Genomic DNA, 20,871 nt, shown 5'->3' on the forward strand with positions numbered 1-20,871 from the left:
GAGAGAGCACCCAGAAGTGTTCGTATCTAGGCAACGAATGCAAATACTGGGCCAGGGAGTTGTTCATCTATCTGTAACAAGCTTCACTCAACTTTTCATCGTTATTACAGATGATACTCAAGAATTAGGTAAGTATTTGACATTTTAGACATCAGGAGTACTAAGTGTGAAACAGCGCACGACAAGTGATTTGATATTCACCGACAATTTGAAGGTTGTATCCTTGAAATACAAGAGATACTTTACATGGCTTTTTTTTATTATATTGCAATGTTTTTTGATCTGATCTATAACTTGACAGCTTCTGTTGACAAAGGCAGAAAAAAAGAGCAAATTTTGTCTTATGCAGCCATGGCCGTGGGACGTAGGGGTGCTGAGGGTGCTGCAACACCCACTGTTGGAAAAGGCATCACACAATTTCTTCTGGATGCATAAATAAGTTGAAACAAATACATGAATTAACACAATAAATCAGTTTTTTTCATTGTATTATTTTCTGAAAATGTAATGCCTGAGGAAGATTTGAGAAATAATTAAAGCAATTTAAACAATTATTCATTTTAAAATAACCTGATGCATGGGCCCTGTGTGTGTGCCTGCTTAAAGACTAAATGTATTTGGATAAGTTCTGTTCAATGCGCTTTACTGCTTTTTGGGCCCGTTTTACCAGGTTTGTCTTGTATGCTCTTTGCTGTACACCGGGGTATGGAAGTTGCAATTTGTGAATTTATAATTAAAAGTTCTCTTGAAAGCTTGTATTCAAACCAGATAAATACAAATAAAATGTATGTGCGCTATAGCCAATCAGTTGCATAAGTAACCTAAATGCAAAAAGAAAAAAAAACTGCACCTCTTACTACAGCACCCCCAACTTAAAGCCACTTCCCACGGCTCTGTTTATAGCTGACTGAAGAGAACACCCTCAGACTGTCTGCTCTGTCAGTGCCGGCCCTAACATACAAGTGCAGCTCAAAAAATTAGAATATAGTGAAAAAAGTTCAATATTTTTTGTCACTCAAGTCAGAAAGTGAAACTCATATATTATATTGATTCATTACACATAGAGTGACACATTTCAAGCCTTTGTTCCTTGTTAATTCAATGATTATGGCTTACAGATAATGAAAACCAAAATTCAGTGTCTCAGAAAATTAGAATATAACATAAGATCAATAAAAAAAGGGCATTTTAAACAGAAATGTCAGGCTTCTGAGAAGTATTTTCATTTCTATGCAATTAATACTTGGTTGGGCGTCCTTTTGAATGACTTACTGCATCAATGTGGCATAGCATGGAGGTGATCAGCCTGTAGCACTGAGGAGGTGTAATGGAAGCCCAGGTTGCTTTGATAGCGGCCTGCAGGTCATCTGCATTGTTGGGTCTGGTGTCTCTCATCTTCCTCTTGACAATACCTCATAGAGTCTCTATGGGGTTCAGGTCAGGCGAGTTTGCTGGCCAATCAAGCACAGTAATACCATGATCACTGAAACAGCTTTTGGTACTTTTGGCAATGTGGGCAGGTGCCAAGTCCTGCTGGAAAATGAAATCAGCATCTCCATAAAGCTTGTCAGCAGAAGGAAGCATGAAGTGCTCTTAAATTTCTTGGTAGATGGCTGCGTAGACTGTGGACTTCAGAAAACACAGTGGACCAACACCAGCAGATGACATGGCACCCCAAATCATGGCATGGCAGGTGTTTTGAGTTCATTAGCTGATTCGGGTGTGACACCATGAGTTTCCAATATTGAACTTTGTCACAATATTCTAATTTTCTGAGACACTGAATTTGGGTTTTCATGATCTGTAAGCCATAATCTTCAGAAATACAAGAATTAAGGCTTGAAATATGTCACTCTATGTGTAATGAATCAATACAATATATGAGTTTCACTTTCTAAATTGTGTTACAAAAAATATTGAAATTTTTCACGATATTCTAATTTTTTGAGCTGCACCTGTTATTGGTGCCCTAGGCAAGAATTTAACTAGTTTCCCTTGTATTGTAACCAACTCCACCAACCATCACATATACACTTAAAGAAACATCCAGCTTTATGATTTATACGTTTTTTATTTTAAGATAACCTCCAAAAGAACATTAATAAAATGGTAACAACACTGATATTTAGCAGGAAGACATGTTTACAATTTCAAACTACATAAAGTAGTAGTAGTAGAATTTATTCAGTCATTATATAACACAATAATTTTCACAGTACAGCTTTAAACAAAGCAACAGTCATGTATTAAGTGATGACTGAAAAGGCAAAAGCAAAATGCGTATTTAAGCCTAGCCCACATTTTCTATCTAATTAATCTAACAGCTTCCAAAGTGTAAGGAAAACAACAACAAAAACAGTAAATCATGAACATTTAAAGACTTCAAAAACTGCTTGCATACCATTATTTTTAAAAACCAAAAGTGAATCCCAAGCTTTTAAATGTATACTGACATCACTCCGCAATTTAACCCAAAATTTTATTTGATAAAACAATATGATTTTCCTATTATCTTCAAATTTTCTTCCTCACTCATTTAGGGGTCAAGAGGCGCCCCCTATGGACGGCTAGCGCCCCTAGCATTTGTCTGTACTGCCTATGCCACAGGCCGGCCCTGTGCTCTGTAATGGCTTGAACAGTTGATTCTTTACCTTGAATCAGCAACAAAATGTATACACGCACAAGTACTTTGTGCTTCCATTTTTGGGTGTTTTTGGGCAAATCAAACTGTCTTTGTCAAAAAGTCAACACCAGTAAAAAGTCTGTTATATTAAAAGAAGTTACAGAAGAAGTTAGTAAGTGTTGTGAACAGTTTTCCTTAAGAAGTCATGATTAGATCATCAGTTTCTACCTGAAAACTTGAAGAATAACTCTGTTCTTGATTATGTTTTCCATATCAAGATTGCAAAGCCTACAGTACCTGAAATTGAGACTCACTTAAAGTTGATTTGTCCACTCCTATAATATTATTTTGCACAAATAGTCATATATTTCACCTTTTTTCACACCCCCGATCTCTGGTTTCTTATTTGTTTGTTTCTTATAAATGTATACAGGAAACAACCTTCAGCATCTGGTTCAAATGCCTCAGGTGTCATCTGCATGATCTCAAAGACACGATCGTCAAAAACTGATGAAAACATGAGCACCAATGAAACCAAGAGAAGACACAGTCCTCCAGAGAAAATGCATGGCAGTATCTACACTCAAGCACAACGTGGTGTAGAACCCGATAGGAGAGCAGATCAATACAGCCAGCTGTTCCCAAGCAAACCTGTAAACCCAAGAAGACCCAACTACCCCAAGACACACAACTCACATGATCTGTTTGATTTTGAGAAAATAACTATTACCAAGCAACAAAGAGGGCCTTTGTCTTCCCGAGATCATCATTCAACAGGCAGAGAGACCTCTGGATCCAGACATCCGCAAAGAAAGGACACACTAAGACTGGCCAGGGGAGAACTGGAGATGACCAGAAGAATTCAAGAAGAACAGCTCATGCTACATGATAAGCTGTGGAAGCTTGAGGCAAAAGTACGAGAAAAAATACATAGAGATGTTAAAGATGCTGCTCATGACTACGACAGGGGTCAAGCAGAGAGGAGGGAAACTCAGAAACAAACCAGACTGCCTGAGCAACAGAGGAGAGAACCAGTGAGAACCAGAGGAATGCAAGACAGAAGACATGAAGATGGTAAACAACAGATAGAGAGGCAGGATCAGAGGATGGAGGACAGAATGAGATACACACATGAAGAAAAAAAGACCACCTGGAAAGAAGAAAGAAGAGAAGTAGACTCTGAACATCTGCAAAGAAAAGGGCGTCAAGGAACTCAAATGAACAAATCAAGGTTTGAAAATGTGAAAGAGCACGCAAGAGGAAAAGGAGGGTATGAAGCAGATGATGGCATTTGTAAAAAAAGAGGAGAGAGGCCAACAGAGAAAGCAAAAGAAAGAGAGCAAAGCTCAACTTCTCTGGTTGATAAAGGTCGGACAAGAGAGAGGAAATACAGGGAGATGTATGAATCAGACAATAACCCTCAAGTAACTCAGATGAGTCAACACAAAACTTCTCACCAAGCTGCCACACAGAACTACAGAGGCGCTGAGAGAAAGCAGCCGAAGGAGCCCCTGCATCCACCAGATTATAGTTCCTCTCATTCCAGGAGACAGGAACAAGAGCAGCTCAGCCGTATGGACAGTGAGAACCCCAGCTTCCAGCTTCTTCCTTGCAAAGTCTGCAACCGAAAGTTTGCAAGCAAAAGATTAGAGAAGCACGTCCTCATCTGTGAGAAGGACAAACATTCACAGCGTCAGGTCTACAACTCCTTCGCTCATAGGGTCAAAGGAAGCAGCTTGGAGGATTACCTGAAAACCCACTACAGATCCAAAACTCCTGAGTTCGGATCGTCTTTTAAGGGCCGTCCCAAACAGTTAATGAAAAAGCTGTGATGGGTTTGAAAGGCATCAGGGAGAGTAAAAAGCAAATATGGTTTTTATTGCAAGTGAGCTGACCCTGCTGAACTCTTGTTTTGTCTCGTCTCTGTCATGTACCTTGTCTTCTTCATATAAATGCATTCCCTGTCTCGGATGTCTATGGTAGTTTTTTCTCTTGCAAGGATTGCACTCAAATAACATATACCAATAGCTTCAGTATACTTTAGCTTACATGGAGAAACATATTGACCAGGCACACATAAAAAAGGACAGCTGTTGGTTTTATTTATGGCTTTTACACAAAGCATGGCGCAACAGTGCGTCTGTGAAAGAAAGAGCGTCTTAACAGCCGTTACATCTCCACAATATTTGGTTCAGTTAAAAAAGATGAATCACATTCTTAAATGCTGTCAACATGTTAAAAAAATAACCTAAGGTAACACTAAGGCACTGCATTATCATATCTGCACTTGTTTTGGTTTGAATAGCTTTAAGGCACTGTAAATATGTTACATTTACTGCGTGAAATACAGCCAGTGTTACGCTGCTGACATCTGACAGTTCACCAAGCATGAGTCAACAGTTTAAACTGACAGAGGATTTTACATTTATATATATGTTTGTTATAAAACACAACAAACAAACCAACAACATCGAAAGATATAACATATTCGTTCTCAACAATGATCCAAATCACAGTAAAACATCCATAAAGTACCACGGACAGACTGAATGAATGAAAAATGTAATAAGAAACAACAATGTAGCTGTAAGGTCAGCCTTATGACGTATGCTTCAACATTTTTCGCATTCAAATAAAACTGTTCAATTGTCCACACATGTGCTGAACCACCAAAAACTCAGGGTTAAAGAAAGCAATAAGAAAAAGTAGAAAATAACAATCAGTAGTTTCATGTTTCACACTAAGGCGTTTATATGCAATGAAAGATGCACATTTTAAAAAGTATATACTTGCAGGATAAGATTCTTTTTGTCTGATAATCATGAATAAACATGTTTCAGAGGCCATTTATGTCTTTGGAACTTTAGCTTTTTGAGAATATCAAATGGAAAGAAAGAAATAAAAACAAATGATGTATAAAAGATTGATGTTTTCTCAATGAAAGACGGAGCCACATGAGTTAAAACAAACCAAGACATCATGTCGGCCGCACATCTTTCTGTAAATGAGGAAACTGCAACCTCTGCATGATACACAAACGGTTTACAGATTGTAAAAGCTGTTCTTGCCTGTTTTGTTATAAATACTTTCATCTGAGGCCTCAGTGCTGACATCACTCAAAGTCAACAGTTATACAACTTAAACTTTGACTCTTTCATTGAAGAGTAACACTACATTGATTGTCTATAGCGGATGTAAAGGTCCAATCCTTCATGTTGAATCCAGCCAACATTTCAGTCTGTGGAAAACCTACCACGATCACTCCGACCGGGTTAACACAAGTGTGCATGTGAGAGTGTGCAAGGTATTGTACAGCATTACTCATGCAATCTGGTGCTCTGTCAAACACATATTCTGTAACGTAACCATTGTGAATGGACCAAGGCTGCAATGTGGTTGCACCTCTACCATAACCTCCACTCCCTACCGATCTGACTTGTTTCATTCAACAAGTGCTTAAAAAAATCGGACAATTATCCCATGATCAGGAAATTTGCAGGTTTCAGTCTCACACGCCGGCTCCTGCAGATCGGCCCCCGTGGTTTGTGAATCCACCTCCGCTTCCTCTTCCATCCCGGGGCAAACGATCAGAGTGACTGTTCCTGTTATTGTCACGTCCTGCATCCTGCAGTGTTAGCCGATTCATTGATGCTACGAGCCTTTGGTTCTCATTCTTCTGCTCCTCAATCTGGAGACAGAAGAAATACATGCTCATACAAAAACATTGTTACTATAACACAATGTCAGGTCTTAGGGGGGTGTTAAATGTCTCACCTGCTTCTCAAGCATTTGGATCCTCATCTTCTGTTGTGAGACTGTTTCTCGCAACTGCAAAATAAGTTCTTGTGTCAAATATCATTGCAACAACGCACAGATTAGATCATGATTTGCACAGCTGTGTTGATAGGTTTGATACCTGTAAGACCTCGCTGCTTGCTTTACAGCATGCTCCAGATTCTCCTTTTTTGCAGAAGTCTGCTTTCTCCAGTCCATTGACTCCACCACAGTCCATTCGTTTCGTCTGTGGAAAAATTGTAAGTTTGGTATGAAGATGTGTTTAAAAAATGTAGCATGAACAACAGTATGGAAATATCTTTAATATGGAGTGTATAATCAAAGTCAAGATTAGTCTAGATGACAGATATTTTGGAATTACCGATAGTTCTTTTGGAGAGCTGACAGCTGCTGCTGCAGCCTTTAGCTCCTTCAGCTCGTCGTAAGGAAGAGTGACACTATCGGAATAAGAAGGGAGCTGGTCAGGGGAGGGCAGGTCCGAGTCGTGTGGTATGGGGATGTACTCTGCGTCCTCAAGCTCCTGTTAGATGAGAACTTCCCTAAATTAGAAAACTGCAATCTCCATCATGTTCTTCGACGTCCCCATACTCCTTTTTATGGTGACAAACCTTTCTGAGCCAGAACGGGCAGGAGCTGTCCCCAGTCTGATTCGCACCAGACATCGTTGGGGTCCCCATGAAACACTCCTCTGTATTATCCTCCATTGTCCCCCCAAGACCCCTGTCACGACCCTCCGTCTCTGAACCGTGTTCTATGTCTGGATCCACTGTGGATGTAGAAGCCTCCTGATCCAGTCCTGGTAATTCACACAGACCAACAATTTAGACTTGTCTGTTTGAATGGGAAGCACCAGAAAAGACAAAGAACCAGCACACAAAGTGACTGAAGGAAAAGTATTTACCACTTCCAACTGACAGTCCACTGCTGTTGGATCGAATAGTCTTAGAGTTGAGCACCTTCTCTGCAAAGAAAGAAGAAAATGAGTGAAACATCTACGTGTTTGAATCTTTAAACTGTTCAGGTGTCTGCTTGAGAATACAAACCCATTATGATTATGGTGTGCCAACCACGGCAAGACAGGTCTGGTACGTGGTGAAGGGAACCAAAGATGGGTCGTGGCATGGCAGGGCAAACCTCTGAACCAAATCCCTTATCAGCAGGCATCCCCAGACGCCCATTTCCTGCGTTTCCCCACGCAAAGATCTGATTGTCTGCAGGGGAAAAAAACCATATGATGACACTTGAGAATAAAAGTGGTTAGGGAGACATAAATCCGAACATAAAATAAAAAAATATACATACCATTACCAAAGATGTTCCACAATACTATATGTGTTCTTACCTTCAGTGGCTACAATGGTGAAGCCGTCTCCACAGGACACTTTGGTCACAAACTTCCCTCCAAAGGGTCCAACAAGGACTTGGACACCCTGATGTTTCTTAAAGTCCTTCACACCCAGCTGTCCGTACTTATTGCAACCAAATGTGATCAGTCGACCACGTGCTGCAATGAAAGAAAACACAGAATGAAGTTTCTTTAAAGTAGGGGTCACTTTCACGTAAGAGAGAAATGTCAGATTCTTGTAGTGGTACCATCGACTGCAGCAGTGTGGGTCTTTCCTGGAGCTATGGCCTCAATCTTGAACCGCGACAGCTGCTTCGCCAAGGTCAGTGTGGTGATGTACGGGATCGCCTGGTGAGCCTGGTGTGGTGTACAGTGAAAACAAAGTTGAAACCATAGCTGTGTAACCTCAAGTCTCTTTGATTGCTTGGAGTTCTAAAAGCAACTATTTTCCTCTGACGTCAATCACAGGGTGAAGAAAATGCTGTTATCATGAGACACTGTGTTTGTCACTGTACTCACAGTGCCCTCAGTTGAAAATAGTTCAGCTTTTGGAACCACCCCTGCTCATTAATATCAACTAACTACGCCTGTTTTCTTGAAAGGACAATTTTCAAGGCTAGGGCTGCTGCTAATGTATGCTCTCATAATGACCAAACACTACAAAGGTATTAAAAAGTGATCATAAGTGGGAACATCAGATCATATTTCAAGTTAAAACCAAATATTTGATGTATTATTGATCTATTAGGTAACAGCTTGTTAGCTCATCAACAACTTCCTAGCTTACATAACATCAACAAGGAATACACGCCTATCCTAGCATACCATAATACCCCATGAATGTGATGATTGCTTTTTGCCAATCCTAATCTCAACATAATGCTAGCCTGGAATACCAACTATAAAATCAAAGAGTTACACAATATGATGAAACTTTGAATATAGCCTGATATACCTCCCGTAATTGCATGATACATAATATATAACTACCTATGTTTCTTTAGTAGCTGCTGAGTCAAGTGATGAAATCTCAACCACTGATTTTCTTGGTTTATATTACTTCCAGCCTGAGATACAACAATCTTACCGATGTAATACTATTTGAGCCTCCCACCCTGCAGGCGATGTGAGAGGAAAACAGCCACAGTGTGAACATAAAGAATTCTTTAAGTGTACCTCTCCAGGGTGATTTTTGAGACCAGTGATTCCCTGGTTCAGACCAAGCTTATTGAATTCATTGTTTCCGCATGCTAACACTTTGCCAGCCTCTGTCAGAAAGAAGGTTCCGTCACTGCCACACGAGACTGAGGAGATGGTGGCGCCTTTAGGTATCTCCACCTTGGAAAACCGTAGAAAAGGAAGTACTTTCAGCTACAATGAACACTATTTGGTTCATAATGCTTCAACACTTTGTAACGTACATGCTACTGAAAGGCTTTAGTCTCTTGGCAGATATCACAAAACATGCCAGAGCAGGAAAATGAAAACTGTACCTGCATTGGAGAAGAAAAGTCCTCCTCACATTCCAGGCCCAGACGCCCTGCAGCAATAGAGTAGAGCAGTTTTCACTGGGAGTACCGAGTATGTCTGAACTGTACATTAACAGGGCCTCTGACTCCATCTGCTGGCTACAGTTATAACAGTAAAATAACAACCAGGAGGAGGCTTGAAATGTTGAAAACATCAGAAAATGGAACAACTTCACATACCATACTCTCCACAGCCCCAGGAGTAGATGTTCCCACCCTGCGTCAGGACCACCACATGGTTGTCTCCGCATGAAACCTGACGCACAGGCCGCTCCTCGAAAAACTCCAAAAACACTGGCTCCAAAATCTCACTGCCGAGCATGCCCTCCACTCCAATGCAGCCGTAATAGTCTGACCCGAACATGTACATTTGGTCCTCGTCTGCAAAAACAGCAGCAACAGAGGGGGTCACAGAAACATGAACAAGGACTTTTTTTTTCTGAGGTTTGTGTTCCTAAAATAAGCTTTTCCCTCTCACCGGTGACACAAGCTGTGAAATCAGCCCCACACGCCACCTGTCGGACAGCCGTCCCATGCAGCTTCTCCACCCTCTTTGGCTGCCGGTACGAGGCCTGGTCTCCGTGCCCCAGCTGGCCCACCATCTTTGCTCCACCTTGGACATTCTGAAGAGATGTTTGAGAGTTAATGAAGCACAAGAACAACTGGCTCCATCATATGAGTGATGGATCAATACTCACAGCCCAGGTATACAGCTCCTTTTCCACTGACACCACAGCAAAGTGACTCTCCCCTGCGCACACGTGCTGGGCACTGCTGCCTCCTTTAAAAGCATCCAGCTTCTGTGGAGTGAATTTACCCCCGCCCCAGAAATACACTTCCCTTGAGCGTGTGGTCACCACAGCAACAGGAGTGTCAGTCACTGTACTCAGCCTAGGGATGACAAACCAGTTGTCTAAAACAAAAACGGGACTATTGACATGCTTTAAGAAAATAAATGAAGTGTTTGCAACTTACTTTGGTTTCTTCATTGCTGAATTCAGCAGGGCAACTTGCTCTTCAAGCTCCCTAACATAGAAGGAAGTTGTCAGTGTTGTGTCATACTGTCTCATCAGAGGAATAAAGAACACACTCTTCTCTTTTATCCCAACTTACTGTCTGCGGCAGGAGATATACGGCTGGTCCAGAACCTGATCTCCTGTCGGCCTCTTAGCAGGATCCTGTGACACAAAAAGATCAGCTGTTTACTTTCCAATCTGACACAACACTCATCTCTGATCATTCCCAGCACTCACTTTATCCAGGCACTCATACACCAGCTTGATCAATTCAGCAGAATAAACATCTGAGTCCATTTCCATAGTCCAGTTGCCCTGGACTATTTTCACACAGAGGTTCAGAGGATTCTGATGGACATACACAGAAAAATATATTATTTGTGGTGAAAAATAAAATAGAAAATTTCAAGGAATAAAGTAAAGTCAACAATCTTACCGTTGCATCAAATGTTCTTGTGAGGGTTAAGACTTCAAAAATCACACAACCCATGGCCCAGATGTCTGATTTAAAGTTGTACTTTGATCCCTGACACAACTCAGGTGACATGTAGTATGGAGTTCCCACACACTGGATTTACAGAGGAAGAAAGGGTTCAAAAATAAAATTTGTTACACATGTATCTCCAACTAATGCTGAAAGAGCTACATAAGTGAACTTGCAATCGGCAAACACCCGGTGTTTTATCTCAATGTGTAAAAGAGATTAAGCACATGATCATGTTAACCTCTACGCTTTAAGTGGTGAAAACTGGAGGGAGTATTTATCTAAAATAATAAACTTAAAGAAAGAAAGGAAAACTTACAGTCTCTGCCATTGAAAATTCAGAGTCTAGCTTCTTTGCAAGGCCGTAGTCACCCAGTTTGATGAGGTCAGTCTTTGTAAGGAAAATATTCAGAGTTTTGATATCTCTGCAAGAAAACAGATACGGTTTTATTTCTCCCAAACATCAAGAAAAAACAAAAAGTCACGTTCCTGATTGATTTCTTTTATAAAAGCGTTATCATAGGCTGAACGTCAAACCTGTGTAAGATCCCGGCTTCATGGATGTGGGCAACTGCTGAGGCTATTTGGTACAGATACCAAATGACAACCTAAAGAAACATGTTAAAGGTAAATGTGAAATAGAGAACAGCATGTTTGTGTATAAAACATTCAGTCTGATGTTGCTACATACATCTTCACTGAAAAGTTTCCCCTTCTGTTGGACGATTTTATCATAGAGATTTCCTCCTGTGGAGATAACATCATTTAGCATTCTGTCACAGATGCTCAGCATTCAAACTTAATCTCAATCACAAGTGAACACACAGTCAGTGTTCACTCACCATTGCAGTACTCCAGCTCAATGAAAAGAGTGTTCTTATCCATGAAGTGGTTGAAATAGGCTATAATGTTGTTGTGCTCCAGAATGGACAGGATGCTTATTTCGTTCATGACATCTCTGCGGTCCTTTTCTGAGAGCGAGTTCAGCTCCACTTCCTTCCATACTACCAGGGAGTTGTCCTGAGGGAAGCAAAAGAGCGCAATTTCATCAAATGATACATGCAAGAGCCTCAATGTCGCACTTAAAATCTCCATATGACAGGCTAGAGTTTCTCTACACTCACAGCTGCATATGTGTACCAAAGCAGACAAGGGAAATGGCAGCATGTGTAATATCAGTTCATTTAGGGATGGGAATAACAGAGTAACTCACACTAGGATTTGATACATGATAATTGTAGGATTAATGCCAAAAGCGCCACGAGGAGTCATGAACACCGAGAGTCAACATAGACAGGACATCTGTTAGTTATAGCCCAGTAATCCTTTATAAATTATAATATCGATATTGGGTTCAAGCAATACGATAAATATATCTCACAAATCAGGAATACGATATTAGCCATACTGACACTTTTCCCTAACCTTTATAAACTTGAATTAATTGTATTAAAGGGAATAAATTTTCAAGTTTTGAAACATCTGTAACAGGATAGCAAGCAAGCAAGCAATGACGGGAAAGTCATCTGCCTTGTTCCACTGAAGAATTTCTCACAGAGGTATCAGAAGTGAGGATCAGTGAGCTCTTCAGCTTTCCAGACACATCCTCTACGTCAGGGGTGTCAAACATGCGGCGAGTTTGCAAAGTGAAAAAACAGGACTTTTCTCTCAAAGTGAGAAAATAGATGATTTTCTTTTTGCATATTCCGATTGAGATTCATAAAGACTGTTTAGAGCACTACAAGATGATCCACTAACTACTAACACTAGCACTACACCCCTGCATACAACACTGTCCAGCAAGCAAGCTGTTCCTGCTGGAGCTGAGGGGTCCAAAATAATCAACTTTATCTTCTTCATTATTATAATCTATCTGTTCTTCTGCTGTAAACATTACACTCTGTGTCAGGTGAATGGGAAACCTGTGTTTGGTGTGTTCGCAGCAGGTTTCAGGGCTTAAAGATTAAAATATTCAGCCCACTCTGAGACTCATCATGGCAAAAAATACAACAGCTGTTTTGGAGAAAGATAGTTCATTAAATGTGAACATTTTCAGAATGTACCTCTTGCACTAAAACAAAGGGAAACATTTATTTACATTATTTATAGGTTATTACGTTATGATTTTGCTGGTCTGGCCCACTTCAGATAAACTTGGGCTGTATGTTATGGGGCGCTGAGTGGTGCACACCGAAAATAACAGCAACAATTCTCCACATTTAGCTCCAAAACGACATATAAATCTAGAGTGAATTTTTTTAAAAATCACTTTTTTTTTTACCACATTTAGAGGAATATTTGTGATCTTCTTCACATTTAATTTTGTTGTGAAAAATATATTAAGTTAAAATAATTGTTAAATGCAAATGCTAAATCTACATCTAAATGTTGAATATAAATCTAAATGTTACATGCAGATCTAAATATTAAATCTAAATGTTAAATGTAAATATAAAATTTAAATATAAATCTAAAAGTTAAATATAAATATAAATGTCAAATATGAATATAAATGCTAAATATAAATCAAAATATTAAATATAAATGTTAAATATAAATCTAAATATTAAATGTTAAATATAAATATAAATGTTAAATATAAAATATAAATGTTAAATATAAATCTAAAAGTTAAATATAAATATAAATGTTAAATATAAATATAAATGTCAAAAAATTAATATAAATGCTAAATATAAATCAAAATGTTAAATCTAAATCTAAATGATGAATATAAAATCTAAATGTTAAATATAAATATAAATGTCAAAAAATGAATATAAATGCTGAATATAAATCAAAATGTTAAATATAAATCTAAATCTTAAATATAAATATAAATGTTAAATGTTAAATATAAATCTAAATGTTGAATATAAAATCTTAATTTTAAAAATAAATCTAAATGTTAAATCTAAATGCCAAATGTTGCTCTGCGATCCTAGATATTTAGCTGATATGCAGATTCACACTGGAGCAAAATTAAATGTGAAGAAGATCACAAATATTCTTCTAAATGTGATTTTAAAAAAAAGTGACTTTTAAAAATCCACTCCACATTTTTATGTTGATTGGAGCTAAATGTGGAGAATTGTTGCTGTTATTTTCAGTGTGCACAACTTTACAAACGTAGCCCCATAGTATGTGGCCCCTGAACTGAAATGAGTTTGACGCCCCTGCTCTACGTAGTTCATCATTATGGGCCACAAATAACAAGACATTATTTGTACACACATATTTAACATGTTATTACAGAAAGCTGCGTTTGTCATCATGTTTTCCCTCAAAATAAAGTTGTGGCCAGCTCGTAAAGTTGCAGAGGACACGTTTCCTTGTTGTGTAGTTGAACAGTGATCGTGCATTATTAGCAGATGATGCATGGCATTCTGTGCGCTCTTTAAAAAGCAGACGACTGTACCCGGACCTACACAAAATGTACCCTACCTCTGTTCTCCTGTACAGGGTTGCTTCGCCAAACGCCCCCCTCCCGAGGATCCGGATCGGAATGTAATGTAGCTTCTCCTCTTCGCCATTATACGTGCTCGCCGCTGATCGCTCACTGACCACAGACCCGCCGCCCAGATCTGAATTTAGCGAGGCGAAGTGTCTCTCATAGTCGTCCAGTGACATTTCGGTGCAGGGACTTGTTTGCCCGTGGAAGTGATGGAAATAACCCGTACAGGCCTGACGACAACTTCTTCAGAAAGACGTCTACAACACCGCACAGGGGTCCACCATGTCCCCCATGTGGTCCAACTCAAACGGCTGTCGTAGTGAAGAACAATCAGAAGACTCTCAAAAGTCTCTCTGGATCAACAGAATAAGAAAAACACAACGTAGCAATATGCGTGAAACTATAGTTGCAGCACTACAGTCAAGCATGACACAACAAGAAAATGACGTTCAGCCAACTTTGTGAAACTTTCAAAATAAAAGCGACGTCACTTTAACGTGCTTACGTTTCTTTTACGCTGATGAACAACTAACCAGATTTCCGGGTTTGTCTCGTTAGCTTGATTTAGCTCAAAGAAAAGTTCAAGAAATGACAGCGCCGCCTAGCACGTTTTACTATTCTCTCTATACACGACACTAACATTAAACACAACCTAAAGGTCAAATAACAATCACTGGATTAAAAACACCCTTCAAATGTTTGTTTGTTTGTTATTGGTTCTCGTCGGAATCTAAAGCAGCAGGGAATATTTCATCAAACCCGGAAACTGCCAAAATAAAGGGTCTCTCTGGCAGGTGACTATATGTTTTATAGCAGTGGTTCTCAAAGTGGGGTCCTGGGACCCCTGGGGGTCCATGTGTGGACCCGTGGGGGTCCGTGAAATAATTAAAATACATTTCTAATAAACTATACAATTTTGATGTGTCATTCAAAACAGCACAATATGCTGTTTGAAATGACAGCAACATTTTATAATTTTAGAATTTACAATGGTATATATTATATACCATTGTTGGGATATTTAGTGGCTTCAAGGGATATGTGAGTCTTGCTACTGTTAATTTTCTGAAAGCTTTTAAGATCAATTACTTGAAAAGTATAAATGCTGTCATGTTGAGTCCACAAGGAATGAAATTACCCTCTGTTTTAAAGTATACAAGTGGTATTTACTTGATTCAAATTTAAGTGTTATCTGTTTATCACTAAGGTACAGGTCTGAAGTATTTAGATTGATACGTTTTACAATACAAATAGTTCCAAGGGCAACTAAGAGTGCAAATGGTAGTAAGCATGTGCTTAATCTATGTTACAATTATGAGGGGGTCCTTCGAAAATTTTCTCACCTGCAAGGGGTTCCTGGCTCCAAAAAGTTTGAGAACCCCTGTTTTATAGATTATGTACAGTCAGGGGCGTCACCAGGAATTCTGGTCTGTTCCGCAGCCACTGTCCACTCAGCACCCCAGGAGCTGCTGCTGCTGACAGACAGCTACAGTCCAAACGTAGACAGAGACTCCCCTTTTTTCCAGAAAGGAGTTCTGAATGTATGTATATATATTCAGACAATTTTAGCTATCTTATTGCAGTTATAACAAAACAAAACAAAACAAAAGCATAGTAGAACACTTTCAGTCCCATTAGGGGGCCCTCTCCCTACTTGGGCCCTAGGTAGTCAGTCCCACTTTTCCCCCCACTACGATGCCCCTGTGTTCAGTTAAATGGGTCTACATCATGTTTTCTACTCAAGCGACATATATCACATTAAGGGACATTTAACAAATAACTGATACAATTTGAATAAGACTTGTATTTGTTTTAAAGCTGACAATATACTGTATGATTTCAAAGCACATTTTTCAGATTAATGTATGTAAGTGTGAGCTTTGGTTTTAAAATCAGCATTACTCTTCACTCATAATAGGGTTATATAGCAAAATAAATGAATGGCTGAATAAATGTGTTGTATCCTTTCTTGAAAATCAATTAAAAACTGTGAATGGCAGAGATAGTCTTTAGCCAACCAGCAAAAATGGGGGTATCACATCAATACTCAAGTCCTATCAAAAACCAATCTTGTTGATAATGGAGCCCTGTACAATGGATTTAAATATTACATTCTATGCTCCTTTATCAGATATATAACATATAAAGGAATAGTTACCATGGATTAAACATAAACTAGGCTACGCTGCCAAAAATAACAGAGAACATTACATTAGGAACTTCATGTAACATTTTAACAAAAGAGAAATAGAGAGGGTAAAGGGGTTACAAGCATACACACACAAATTGCACTAACTCCGTTGTGTAATATTGACAGAGCTGATAGCAGTGACATGCTGGGGAGTGAAACCATAGACTGTATGGTGGAAACCCTAAAACCAGAGAGAAACTCAGACATGATTTCAAATGATGATGACACAGATGGAAAATCAATACCCCATGACACAGGAAACAAAGGTATGCTTGATTTATTGAAATTTTCTTAGTATTATTAAATATATATTGTTGTGTACTTTCAGCTCACTTCCAAGTATTTGTGTGTTCAGGATATGTGAGAACGGTCAGAGTTGGGTCCAGAAGTCTTCCACTGTATCCACTGGTTATCGTGTGTTTGGGACTGCTGAACACAATTCTCATGTTACCTGCTGTTGTAATTGGGGTTTACTGTGAGTATAAGAAGGTGTTGCAGGTCACCCTTCTAATACACTGTACTTATCAACTCTTGCTATAGACCTAACCAATGCTGTAGAATGGCTAACACAAAGTGACTTGTTTCCTGGATATAACCAAAAAGTATCTCTTATTTTTGCAAATCACAGGTGGAAAAGTAAGTGAGATTTCAGCTCCTGACCAAACTGCACAAATCCTCATATTAGAGTTCAAGGCACAAAATGAACTTTACGCTGAAATAATCAAATCTCAAGAAGAAGCCAAACAAGAATTAAATAAGGAGCTCAGAAGACAGGAAAAAATGAAACTGCAGATGGATCAGAACCAGACCCTCTGTGACCGATTCCAGAGTCAGATTGAGGGTCTACATGTGGAGAAAGCAACACTACAGTCTGAGATAGCTGATATTCGTGAGAGGCTTTTGCATTCATTTTTTATGCACTGGGATATGAAACAGTTTCTTGTTGATGTGATTTTCAATGATGTTTGTCAACAGAGGGCAATTGTGGACGATGCCTTCAAGGATGGAAGTTTATCAACTCAACGTGCTACTTCTTTTCTAAATCAAAAACTACTACCTTAAAGAACTGGCAAGACAGCAGGGCGGACTGTATAAACCGGGGTGGTAATCTCACTGTGATTGATAACTTGGAGGAGCAGGTGAGTCCAGTTTCCTGTGGATGGAACTCAAGAGATGAATGTATGGGTGGACTTATTCTTAATGTATTCATGTATACCTGTAGCTTTCTGAGAAGTCACAGAAAAAAAATAGCTTTATGTTTATGGAGCTACAATTCTTTTTTTTGGCCTTGAATACTGAGAGGTGTCCTCAATATCACTTGGCCAGACAGAAGAAAATGTACTTTAGAATATTAGGTATTGTAGCTTTTAAGTCATTCTTTGTGGAGATTAGACTACCAATGGCTTCATATAACAATGTTTAAAGAGAAAGTCTCTATTTATCATTGTTTTAGCAGCCACAATTATGCACAGTCCTCAATCATAGGGGTGATGTGATAATTGTTGCTTTTAATGGCAGACGTTTTTACATGGATTTATTGCACAGCTGTGCTAAATGCTTGATTCTGACTCTTCAATATTCATAGTGTCAGTTTGTTGTTTCTCCAAAGGTTTAACAAAGAAGGCATAATAGGTTAAAGAAACAATAATTGTAGGCTATGATAGAGAAATCTACAAAATCAAAGGTGTTCCCTGAAGTCAAAGCAAAATGGTACATGGCATGAGATACAGTAGTGTTTAATGAGACCAGTAAGACCAGTTCACCTCATTTTAAGGAGGCTAATGAGTTAACCATAATCATAGGCGCGTCTCAAAGTGTGACTGTAAGGACTATTATCAATAGAAGAAATATAATCATTTTTCAATCAATTACATTATTTACAGATTAATAATGAAAGTTATTGATTTATTAAGTAAATAGCCCTGGGTTGCAGTCATAGAGATATTAATGATACATAGTAGACAGTTCTTTTCAAGGAAGAAAACTTTTTATGCCAAAGTATGAAAAAGAAAGGTTTTAACTATGAAAGAAAAGGTGGCTAAATTCAAGTTGGAAGTGACAGTGTTATCAAATATCTTAGAGTAGTTAAGTCCTGCTAAATTAGACGCTAACCAGCACCATGAACACTTGCAGCTGCATTGCATGACATGAAGCTTTGAAGTTACTGGGGTTCAATAAAATGGTATTTACCCAGAAGCTAAATTGAAGCGTTGGAAACAAGATGAACAACCCCTCAAGGCCATACCATCCGCAGCTTCAGTGTCTAAGGTGTTAGCTAGCAATAGTATAAAACTCACACTAGAAATAATGGTAAACATCCATTTACCAACCTTTTCTGTAGATTTTAACACATTGGACTGTTTTCAGTGGCATATTTAATCATTTGGCTCTGTTTCTGTCTTGTATAGTAAAGTACAACTGAGGTGACATGTACATTTTAAACATGATCCCTTTAGCGTCTCAATAGATGCTAGCTTGGCATGCACTCCTAATGAAATGCCCAATTGTGTACCTTTTAATAACAAAATTGCACTGTTGTTTAACTCCTGTTCCTGCCTAGTTAAATCTGAATGAGTTTCAACAAAAGGATCAAAGCTCGAATCAGAGGGATCCAAACGGAGCCTGGGTCGGTCTGACGTTTGTTCCAGCAAAGCACAGCTGGGTGTGGTTAAATGGAGAAACTCTACACGATGAAAGGTGAGAACTTTAAGCCACATTCTGCATTTTTGGAAAAAATACTGACCACATAAAGCAAGAGTTGGGTAAAGTTTGAGTACAATGAAGAAAATTACCCAAACTTTGCCAGGTAAACAACTCAAAATGGCCCAGTGTTTATCAAAAAAGTGAACTGGAAACAGGTCGAATATCATTCAAACACATAAGTGTATTCAAAGAATACTGACCGTGGGAACATATTTTCCCAGTTAATATAGGTCACCTCCTTCACTGCACCAAGAAACAGTTACAGCACAGAACTCCTTGTTAAAACTAAACTTTGTGTTTTCACATTTCAGGAAAAACTAAATATCAATAGACAGCAAGTGAGCTGACAATCAAAAAAAACAAATCCTGTCTCTGTGCTGAGCTAACCATTTCCCTAATTTTTTTACAAGTATACAAAGTTATTAAAGATGAAATCTATGTTAATTTGAAGTACATATATTTCAAAGTATGGATCTATTGCTTCATAGGTACTGGAAGCCAGGGGAGCCAAACAACCAAGAAGCACCAGAAGGGGCCTGTGCGGCAATCCTGAACTTGAGAACCACAACAAGAACGTTGTTTGATGCAACTTGCCTTTCAATGAAAGACTGGTTATGTGAAATGGAGCCAAACTAGTTGTTGAGGGATTACTGGTCCACTTCCATTCAGGGTTTGAGTATCTCCAGAGCATTAAACAAGGCTGAAACAATCATATAGGAAGACACAGTTCTTTTCTTTTCTTTCTTTCTTTTTTTAGGATTATTCATCTGCAAATTTCCTTTCTCCTTGAATAAACACATAAACATAACATAATACAGAGTATATTAACAGGGGAGGTTTCTAAATGCAGTTGTGTTTTAGTCACTGTCTGTCCTTTATAGTTATAGTTTCATATTTAGCAGATATAAAGGAGAGTGATACAGATTCACTCATCAGAATGTCTCTCCTATCTTTTACCAAGCTGATCTGTAGATTACTTTAAAAACATTTTCAAGTCTGCACTTAGAATGTACTTTTCAGAAATGCATCACCTTTTTAGTTCATCATAGATCCAGTTAGCTCAACTTATTTTGAATATATTTTTGAAGACTTTATTATGAATGTAATGATAGTAATAATAGACTTGATTATTCAATAGATATAGATGTTCTTGTCATTGTAATGATTCTTTATTTTTGCATTTGATGTTAATCAGTAAAATATTAGAGGCTAACATGCTAAACACTGTCAAACAAAAGCAGAAGAAGTACATATAACGTGGTGTTTTCACATTTTTTGGGCCATTAAAAGTTTCAACAAACCTATACATTTATTCGGATATGTCTTGGTTAACTTTTCCCTGTAACACCAAGCACATCGGTTGTCGATGTTGTGGTAAATAAGTTTTGTTCTATCTTTTCATGCAGCTCTTACTGCAAAATCTAAAAGTAATTTTATAAACCATGTTAATACCTAATGTGAAGTGTTAAAAATACTTTAAAAAAAAAAAATGTGTCCAGAAAATGATATACCATTCTCAAGTTTATGAAATCTTCCCATCAAAATTGCAGAATTTTGTACTGTAGTTTGTAAAATGGTTAAACAGAAATTGCAAGATACATGCATATCCCAGAACTGTCAAAATGCATTTCAGTCAAGCTAAACCACAAACTAAAAGTTAATGAATTAACAATCTGAGAACCCTGCACATGTTTAAGGATAATCTGAGTAAACCAGCTGTTCAGATTTCAT

At 38.5% G+C, this 20,871-nt stretch overlaps 3 protein-coding genes across 3 annotated transcripts; 2 read left to right on the forward strand and 1 right to left on the reverse strand.

Annotated features, from left to right (window-relative positions):
• LOC117806143 (trichohyalin-like) lies at nt 1–4,594 on the forward strand. The gene is made up of 2 exons (XM_034674858.1): nt 1–128; nt 3,057–4,594. The coding sequence occupies exon 2, from the start codon at nt 3,103–3,105 to the stop codon at nt 4,453–4,455; it is 1,353 nt and encodes a 450-aa protein (XP_034530749.1). The 5' UTR covers nt 1–128; nt 3,057–3,102; the 3' UTR covers nt 4,456–4,594.
• Nucleotides 4,595–4,700: 106 nt separating this feature from the next.
• LOC117806142 (serine/threonine-protein kinase Nek9) lies at nt 4,701–15,016 on the reverse strand. Its single transcript, XM_034674857.1, has 23 exons — nt 14,237–15,016; nt 11,635–11,812; nt 11,484–11,539; nt 11,330–11,400; nt 11,112–11,217; nt 10,745–10,876; nt 10,546–10,656; nt 10,406–10,470; nt 10,268–10,318; nt 9,991–10,183; nt 9,771–9,915; nt 9,473–9,673; nt 9,257–9,303; nt 8,940–9,101; nt 8,012–8,120; nt 7,761–7,922; nt 7,462–7,629; nt 7,320–7,379; nt 7,027–7,214; nt 6,780–6,938; nt 6,540–6,644; nt 6,398–6,451; nt 4,701–6,311 (listed from the first exon to the last, which is right to left on the reverse strand). Exons 1-23 carry the CDS (start codon nt 14,420–14,422, stop codon nt 6,132–6,134), a joined length of 2,889 nt encoding a protein of 962 aa, XP_034530748.1. The 5' UTR covers nt 14,423–15,016; the 3' UTR covers nt 4,701–6,131.
• A 1,582-nt stretch (nt 15,017–16,598) lies between these two features.
• LOC117806623 (oxidized low-density lipoprotein receptor 1-like) lies at nt 16,599–20,444 on the forward strand. The gene is made up of 7 exons (XM_034675605.1): nt 16,599–16,703; nt 16,793–16,912; nt 17,066–17,326; nt 17,413–17,576; nt 18,998–19,134; nt 19,244–19,295; nt 19,629–20,444. The coding sequence occupies exons 1-6, from the start codon at nt 16,607–16,609 to the stop codon at nt 19,245–19,247; spliced, it is 783 nt and encodes a 260-aa protein (XP_034531496.1). The 5' UTR covers nt 16,599–16,606; the 3' UTR covers nt 19,248–19,295; nt 19,629–20,444.
• Nucleotides 20,445–20,871: the final 427 nt, after the last annotated feature.

The sequence above is a fragment of the Notolabrus celidotus genome, chromosome 22 (assembly GCF_009762535.1).
Source record: "Notolabrus celidotus isolate fNotCel1 chromosome 22, fNotCel1.pri, whole genome shotgun sequence".
NCBI classification, from domain to species: Eukaryota; Metazoa; Chordata; class Actinopteri; order Labriformes; family Labridae; genus Notolabrus; species Notolabrus celidotus.